At 38.9% G+C, this 8,963-nt stretch overlaps 1 protein-coding gene across 1 annotated transcript; it reads right to left on the bottom strand.

Moving 5' to 3' along the window:
* Positions 1-388: 388 nt before the first annotated feature.
* Positions 389-6,960, bottom strand: LOC127619951 (NADH dehydrogenase [ubiquinone] flavoprotein 1, mitochondrial-like). Its single transcript, XM_052092990.1, has 11 exons — positions 6,898-6,960; positions 5,701-5,883; positions 5,535-5,617; positions 5,049-5,219; positions 4,692-4,875; positions 3,576-3,765; positions 2,922-3,134; positions 2,414-2,580; positions 1,532-1,613; positions 720-865; positions 389-641 (listed from the first exon to the last, which is right to left on the bottom strand). Exons 2-11 carry the CDS (start codon positions 5,875-5,877, stop codon positions 564-566), a joined length of 1,491 nt encoding a protein of 496 aa, XP_051948950.1. The 5' UTR covers positions 5,878-5,883; positions 6,898-6,960; the 3' UTR covers positions 389-563.
* Between the last annotated feature and the right edge of the window lie 2,003 nt (positions 6,961-8,963).

Genomic DNA, 8,963 nt, shown 5'->3' with positions numbered 1-8,963 from the left:
TCTTAGTTTTTACGTGCTATCTTGGCATCGCCATCCTGCTCTTTGTGGAATATCAGGAAGCACTTTTCTAAAACCTACATTCTTCCAACTATTGGCCCTTTAGAAGCTGTCTCCAAAATACAACAAACATGGCCAGTTTTAACCCCACACCATGAAACACATTTATTTACACAAATAGGTGTTACAGTGTAATATTTGATTATTATTAGTTAATAATAACAACATTAACATCACTGAGGGATTTCATTGCATTAACCATAACCGCCTCACTACAGGTTATTGTAAATGGATGATGTATTTTCTCCAACATGTTTTCACTCTTCATTTTTCTCCAAAGCTATCTACAGTCAAGAGTATGATGTTGGGTCAATCACCATGGTGGAAGAGATTCTGCTTTTTTAAGGTTCAAAGAACTTTATTGGTGATTTTTATTCAATGCCCCTGATATATGTTGGAAACATAAGGATAATATATATATTCATATCAGTGAGCGATAGACAATGTAGGCTTTACTTAAATAATAAACGACAGGATGAGCGAGAATGGATGCCGACGGGGAGCCTTCAAGCACGGGCCTGCTGTTCCTGTTTGAAGTCTGCGATTCTGCTCTCCATCAAGGGGCGGAAGTGACGAATCAATCCCTGAGAACATAAAATTAAAAATAAATGAATATTCCATCTAAAACAAAAAACATTCAGTATTCGGTTTTCTGGCTATACCTGAACTGGCCATGCAGCTCCATCGCCCAGTGCACAGATGGTGTGGCCCTCAATCTGTTTACTGATCTCCCAGATCATGTCAATCTCTGCTAACTGTGCATCACCTTTCACAAAGCGCCACATCATCTTATTCATCCAGTCCACTCCTGAGCAACAAATAAGGTAAAAGTTTAGTACATCATGTAAATCTAAACATAAATCTGTATTCACATAATTACATTTAACAATTATGTACCAAATTAGAACTTCCAATCACATATTTATTGAACAGGTAATAAAAGTACTTTAACCACGTTCATGTCATGAAACAATCATGCTTCATTAAAGGTGTACTCTGTAACTTTTGTCCTTGTCTTGCATACTGATGCAGAACGGCTTGGATGTAGCAACATTTCAGATGCCATTGTAGAAATGTAGTATTCACAGTCAGCCATGCTTACGTTAAACAATGAATGAAAGTGTAAAATAACAGGACAGTTACTGAGATAAAGTGGTATTCGGCTGGTCATGTGATTCTAACATGGCAGCCTCCACGTGCAGACCCTCTCCATGTAGAATAAAACAGCTTTTATAAGGTTACTTATATGACTGGAGATTCATTTTAATGAGTTGTCATGATTTCCTACATATATTGCAAAATTACAATTAATGTCTTTAGGAGTTAAACTTATTTCAAATTTTTTAATGAGGAGAAAATTACTGAGTGCACCTTTCACAAGACTTTATTTCTGCGTTAATCTTAAAAACAGTTATCAGGTAGCTGCATACTGTACCATAAGAGGGTATCACATGGATATCAAATAGTTTCTTACCCTCTCTGCAAGGAGTGCATTGCCCACAGCTCTCATGCTTGTAGAATTCAATTAAGCGGGCGATTGCTCGGATTACATCAGTCTGTGAAGGAACAAGACTTTTATTTATAAAAAGTCAGCAATATGCTCACGGAGCACTTTATTAGGAACATGTACACCTACTTATACTTGCGATTCTCTACTCAGCCAATCAATGCATAAAATCAGGCAGATATGGGTCAGGAGCTTCAGTTAATGTTCACATCAACCATCAGAATGGGGAAAAAAAATATCTCAGCGATTTCGACAATGGCATGATTGTTGGTGCCAGACGGGCTGGTTTGAGTATTTCTGTAACTGCTGATCTCCTGGGATTTTCACAAAACAGTCTCTAGAGTTTACTCAGAATGGTGCCAAAAGCAAAAAACATGCAGTGAGCAGCAGTTCTGCGGATGGAAACACCTTGTTAATGAGAGAGGCTAGCGGAAAATATTCAGACTGGTTCGAGCTGACAGAAAGGCTACGGTAACTCTGTAACCCCTCTGTACAATTGTAGTGAGCAGAATAGCATCTCAGAATGCACAACACGTCCAACCTTGAGCCAAATAGGCTAAAACAGCAGAAAACAATGTCGGGCACTTTATTAGAACCATAGTGTTCCTGATAAAGTGCTCAGTGAGTGTATGTTTATTATATATCATAGAGGACTTTGAGTTTCAATTTGGCAGCTACACTGAATTTAGATCAACTTAAGTCAGTGAACTTGAAGCAAACCATGTGAATCAGTATCACAGAACTGCAACTAATAATTAGTGAGAATTATTACAGCATCCATTTGAAGTCTCAGAAGCACTGCAAGTAAGAAAACGAGACTGAACTCTATTAATTTACAGGGAAACTCACTGATTTATCCATGACAATAAGTGCAGCTGTGCCAAGACCAGTTTGAGCCTGAACAAGGCCATCAAAATCCATGAGAACATCTTCGCACACATGACGTGGGATCAGTGGCGTGGAAGAGCCACCAGGAATAACACAAAGGAGATTATCCCAACCACCACGAACGCCACCTACGGAGAGCATAAGATTTACTGCTAAACTTGTTCCATTGTTCCAAGCTTGTATGACTTAAAAACGACTAATGACTTTTGTGTTCTAATGACTTTCGTCCATAGAACACAAAAGTAGAGCAGATTGTTCAGCCTCAGTCACCATTCACTTTCATTGATGCAATGAAAGTGAATGGTGACTGAGGCTAACATCTCCATTTGTGTTCATCAGAACAAAGAAAGTCATAAGGCTTTAGAAGAACATGAGGGTGAGTAAATTATGACAGAATTGAGCTTTTTTGGGAGACAAGGCCTGATCTGTGAAATAATATATCCAGACACAGTATGAAAGTGTGATGTACCTGCATGCCTTTCGATCAGTTCTTTCAGGGGAATGGACATTTCTTCTTCTACAGTGCAGGGGTTGTTGACATGGCCAGAAATGTTGAAGAGCTTCGTTCCAGAGTTCCTTTCTCGGCCGAAACTCAGAAACCATGTGCCACTACGACGGCAGATGGTTGGTGCCACAGCTACAGTCTCAACATTGGCAACGGTTGTTGGACAGCCAAACACACCTGCAACAAGACATAAACAGGTCCAATTTTCAGGATTTCATATTCACTTTATGCATCTTGATCAATCGAGTTTGTTATCCAATTTGTTATGCACATTCCATGCACACTTGGCCACATAAATGTGTTTCCACAAAACAGATGTGAAACCAATGTAATATTCTCACACTATATAGAAACATAATGGATGCATTATAAGTCAGATAAGTTTCTTTTAAACGCTCTATTCTATATCAAAGTTTTGTGGTTGCTCTCTCCATGAATTGCGGAGATCGCAACCTTCAATAGGCTCTATTAGAGTCTTTTGGGCATAGCAAAGTTTACATATGTGTCCGAAAGGACCAGTTGTACTTACAATTGATAATGATTATATAGCTATTACAGGTAATTTAAACGCAACCATACAAAGACTTGTTTTAGCTGTGTCTGCTATTTCCAACTTACCCACGTCAGCAGGGAAAGGAGGTTTCAGACGAGGTTTCCCCTGTTTGCCCTCAATGGACTCGATCAGAGCCGTTTCCTCTCCACAGATGTATGCCCCGGCACCACGCATCACAAAAACGTCAAAGTCAAAACCTGAGCCACATGCATTCCTGCCGATAAGCCCTGCTGCATAGGCCTCATTAATGGCAACCTGAGAGAAACAACACAGAAACACAATGTCAATTACTGCATAATTTAACAATTTATTTTACAAAAAACATCAGATAAATATGCTTTACAGTGTCACTCTTTGTTCCAGCCCACGTAAATATGTTATCAATTTCAGTTTTGCAAATATATTGTCAAAAAACGCGTCATTCACTGCAATCTACCATTCATTCCTTGTCAGAACGAGTAGTGGTAACCAAAGGGAGCGTAGCTTATCAAAGGGTCAATTGACCTGTTTCTCACCCAAACCAACCAGATCACTTCAAAGACATTAATTTAACTACTTAAGTCATATGAATTACTTTTATGCTGCCTTTATGTGCTTTTTTGAGCTTCAAAGTTCTGGATCTTGTTGACTGGCATCGTGAGGACCTACAGTGCTGAGATATTCTTCTAAAAACCTTTGTTTGTGTTCTGCAGAAGAAAAAGTCATACACATTTGGGATGGCATGAGGTTGAGTAAATGAGAGCATTTTCATTTTTGGGTGAACTGTCCATTTAAAGTTAATGACTGCCGATCAAGGATATTTCTCATACTTGCAACCTTACTTGCTTTGTGCTAATAGTCTCGTTTCACTAGAAGTGTGATGAAACGTCATTTTGTGGGGAAGTGAGGAGTTTTGTTTGACAGCGGTCTAGAGTTTGTTGAAAAATTGTTATGGTGGAACAGAACATTTAAACTGATTGCATAAAATAATTTGTAAAGGCAAAATATTCTGAATAAGCTACTTTAAAAAGCCACTATCATCTGTATGACTGATGTTATCATCTGTTAGCGTGTAAGCATATGTGTTTTGGTGTGCAGTGTGTTTGACTGGCCGACATCAATTACGTAAAATGTATATAAATTAAGATGAAGAAACTGAACGCAACCTGTATTCCCGAAAAGTATGGTACTCGTTTTCTCACCTGCAGGTTAGACGACTCATTGTAGAACTCTCCTCGGATGTATATGTAGGCTGCGCGTGCTCCCATCGCCCGACCAGCAACCAGGCAGCCCTCAACCAGCTTGTGTGGATCATTGCGCATGATCTCTCTGTCCTTGCAGGTTCCTGGCTCTCCTTCATCGGCATTCACCACAAGATATTTAGGTCTGAGGACAAAGAAATCAAATGTCTTGATCTGATCAGGCTACTATCAAAGGATGTGAGATGTGCAGCATTTTTCTGGGCAATCAATAGGCATTCATAGCACTTCTATTAGATCAACAGCTACTAATGATGTAAGAAAATGACTAAATCAAATATGTTTGTGATATAAACCTACCTGCCATCACTGGGCTTGTTCATGAAGCTCCACTTCATCCCAGTGGGGAATCCAGCACCTCCTCTGCCGCGCAGACCAGACACTTTGATCTCATTCAGGATCCAGTCCACTCCTTTATCAAGAATCTCCTTGGTCTTGTACCAGTCTCCCCTCTTCAGGGCACCATTCAGCCTGAGATACAGGGAATGATTTATCAGATTTATCAGATTCAAATCCTGTGTATCTCGATTAAAACTATTTCTTGAATTAGACCATTTAAAAAGCTACTGATACTAACATCTGTGACTAGAAATCTATAATAATGGCTATCACAAACAACCTGAAATCTTTTTTTCACTATTTTACTGTACTATCTTTAGTTGTCTGTGCAGAACCTGTTGATTGCTACTGAAGATTGAAGAGAGAGTTTAAGGTAAAAATCAAAACTATACCTTTTAATATACATATATAACATGTATACAATTAGACGAGATGTTGTTGTTTTACCTCCAGTCATGTCGTCCATATAAGTTAGTGAAAATTCTGTCCTGGTCAGCGAGAGGCCCAAATTTGGTCTTTTTTGGTGTTTCCTGTGTGACACAAACTGATTATAGCCTAACTGATCACCAGTTAAGCATACTGTAGATTAATAGTGCTTTCCGAGAATAGCTACCTGTTGAGCGGTGCTGTTGTACCGCACCAGAGCCATGGAGCTTGTAGGTAAAGCAGGGGTGGCAGCAGCGGCTGCAGGGCTGCGTGATGCATTGGCTGCTGCCAGTGCAACCGGGGCTCGTGAAGCCCCAGTGCTCAGCACCCGGCTAAGCACGGGACAGCCAAGACAGGACAACATGCTAATCTGAAAAAGAAGATAAAACTGAGCATGAAAGGATCACAAAACATCTCTCATTGAAATTAGTGAAATCCCCCACCAAAAAATATTATTATTTAAATGGACAATGCTGACAGCAATGTCTAGACAATGCTGATATAATTTAATTATAGCAAATAAGATGTACACAAAATAGAACAGAAATTTTATAAACACTGATTTCACACAATTTTCACAGAGCTCACTAAAAAATAGGACATGCGCACTATTCACTGACAAGGCTGTCACTAGATTTTGGAACTGACACTTGGCAGAATGACCACTTTTATTAATTGCTTTAGAGTTGTATTTTATTTTTGAGTTAATAAATGCAAAGCTCTTCACATCTCTCTTTTTAGCTTTTCTGAAAACGTCAGATGTCAAATTGGGCTGAGTGTGATTGGGGGGGGTATAAAAGAATAAAAAGGTTGTACCTCATGGGACACTATTTAATAACAACTCCATATGCCCTTTCTTAAAGACACAAAACATATATCAAATATCCTAATGAATAATCACATTAAAGTAATTGAAAATTAATTATATTTATACGAGAGAGACTTCGCAGCTCATTCCAGCTGGCTTATACAGTTATATAACATATAAAAATCAAACAATCTTTGGCCCCATTGCAACACTATGTTGCATAAATAGCCCGTTTACAAACACTTTATATATTGATCTTTCATTTTGGAAACTTAACAGCTTCATTTGAGTTAAATGAAGATAATTGTCTCTCAAATTAAGGGACGGAGTTCAACACTCTAGTCAAACGTCTTTTAAGCATGAAACTAATTTTAAACGCGTTTAAGATGTACTCGTGCCGCAGTGACCTCCACATTCACTCTTGTGACATTAGTGGGATTTAGACACCGCATAACGTTTCTCTCTTGATTTATTTGTGGCAGGCATATGCAATTCAGTAACATCAATCTATAGGACCAAACTTTTTTTTTTAAATGGACACAGGTGAAAAGGAGAAGGGATTAAAGCGCTGCTTACCTTCGTGATCTCGGATCTGTTGTTATAAAATGCAGAGCGGAAGTGATTCAGCGGCCGACCCGGATGAAATAACGGATTTAAACTGAAGGTTTGTGGGGGCGCTGTTGCACAGGTAATATGACTGTGGTTATAAAACCCTGAGTTTGGGCCACCCACCTCATCTTTAATTCAAAGCCCTTCGTTTGGTAAGTGTACCTGTTACGAATGTAAAGATTTAGCCACTGTATAAATCTCCATCAAAGCTTTGTTGTTATAGCATATCACATTGCCTTTGAAAGAAAGTGGAGATAAATTAATCTATGGGATAAATAGATTGGGACTAGCTTTTATTCATACTGTATTTCATATTGTGTGCGATTAGAATATTCTACAGTTTAGTGGCCCCAATAAGTATTTGGACAATTACACTTCAAATTTATGAATTTGTTTGCTTTAAAAAAAATACCAAACCAAGTATTATAAAGAAGTATTTGCCCCATCCTGATTTCTTCTATTTTTGTGCATTTTTTTCATACTAAACTGATTTAAGAGTTTCAAACAAGATATAACATAAAACAAAGGCAGCCTGTGTAAACACAAAATATATTTATAGTATATACCATACGCCCTCTTTTTTCCCGGACATGTCCTCTTTTTCGGACCTTAAAAAAGCGTCCGGCCGGGATTTCTAAATTTGCGAAGATGCCCGGGATACGGCTTTAGTTGATTTATGAAGTGTATCTGGTCTATTAATTGTGTGCGCGCCCACATTTGCATTGCTTTAACGCGTCTTTGTAAGTCCCGCCTTCTCGAACACCAATTGGTCGATTATAAGAGGCTTGCAGCAACTACTGGACAAATTCCTACCTGTCAATCTCTCTGCGAACGCGCGAAGCGCCGTTGTGTTCGGCAGCAAACAGTTGCTTCATGCCCAAACGAAAATGCTAATTTACAGAAGATTTGTACAAAAAATTCCCCTGCTTTCGTACAGGTCGAGATCCGTGGGAAGCAGAATATATGACATGTAAATCTGGCACTTATGTGTCAGTTGCTAATAAAGGTGCAAGTGATTTAGAAGCGCACATGGTCAGCAAAAGGTTCATCAGGTAAATTAACAAGACTACTTTTTTCGACCAGGTAAAATTGTTTTCACATTGCTTCATTTTCTTTGGCCATTCAAAATAATAGTTATTTATATATATATATATATATATATATATATATATATATATATATTATTACATAACTGAAGCAAAAAAGTTATCCAACACCTATATCACCCATTTTAAATCTAACTGCCCCCTTAAACTTAATAGCTGGTTGTGCCACCTTTAGCAGCAACAAATTCATGTTTCCCTCAATTATTGCAAGTCACCCTGACACTGAAGCAGTAAAGCATCTCCACTTCATCAATCTCTACCACCACCACCACCATGCTTGACCGTAGGTATGATGTTCTTTTTGTCGAATTCTGTGTTTGATTTATGCCTGATGTAATTGGACCCCTGTCTTCCAAACAGTTCCACTTTTGACTCATCAGTCCACAGAACATTCTCCCAAAACCTTTGAGGATCATCAAGGTGTGTTTTGGCTAAATTCGGATGAGGATTAATGTTCTTCTGGGTTAGCAGTGGTTTTCGCCTCACCATTCTTCCATGGATGCCATTCATGGCCAGTGTCTTTCTGATTGTTTAGTCATGAACAGTGACCTTAATTGATGCAAGAGAGGCCTGCAGTTCCTTGGATGTTGTCCTTAGCTTTTTTTGTGACTTCCTGGATGAGTCGTCGCTGTGCTCTTGGGGGAATTTTGGAAGGTCGGCCACTTCTGGGAAGGTTAACTACTGTGCCAAGTTTTCTCCATTTGGAGATAATGGCCCTTGTTGTGGTTCTTTGGAGCCCCAGAGCCTTTGAAATTGCGTTGTAACCCTTTCCAGACTGATGTATTTCAGTCACCTTTTTCCTCATAATTTCTGGAATTTCTTGGGACCTTGGCATAGTGTGCTACTGGGTTAGACCTTTTATCCAACTTCGTGCTACTGAGATGTACACAAAAACAGAAGAATTGGGGCATGGGAGCAAATACCTTT

The sequence above is a fragment of the Xyrauchen texanus genome, chromosome 26, assembly GCF_025860055.1.
Source record: "Xyrauchen texanus isolate HMW12.3.18 chromosome 26, RBS_HiC_50CHRs, whole genome shotgun sequence".
NCBI classification, from domain to species: domain Eukaryota; kingdom Metazoa; phylum Chordata; class Actinopteri; order Cypriniformes; family Catostomidae; genus Xyrauchen; species Xyrauchen texanus.
The sequence above is the reverse complement of the archived record's forward strand: the minus strand, read 5'-3'. Positions and strand labels throughout refer to the sequence as shown.

Coding starts and splice junctions, on each gene's coding strand:
- LOC127619951 (XM_052092990.1), bottom strand. CDS start 5,877: ATGTTGTCCTGTCTTGGCTGTCCCGTGCTTAGCCGGGTGCTGAGCACT. Junction 5,618..5,700: donor ACAACAGCACCGCTCAACAG/GTAGCTATTCTC, acceptor TGTGTCACACAG/GAAACACCAAAAAAGACCAA. Junction 5,220..5,534: donor TATGGACGACATGACTGGAG/GTAAAACAACAA, acceptor CCTGTATCTCAG/GCTGAATGGTGCCCTGAAGA.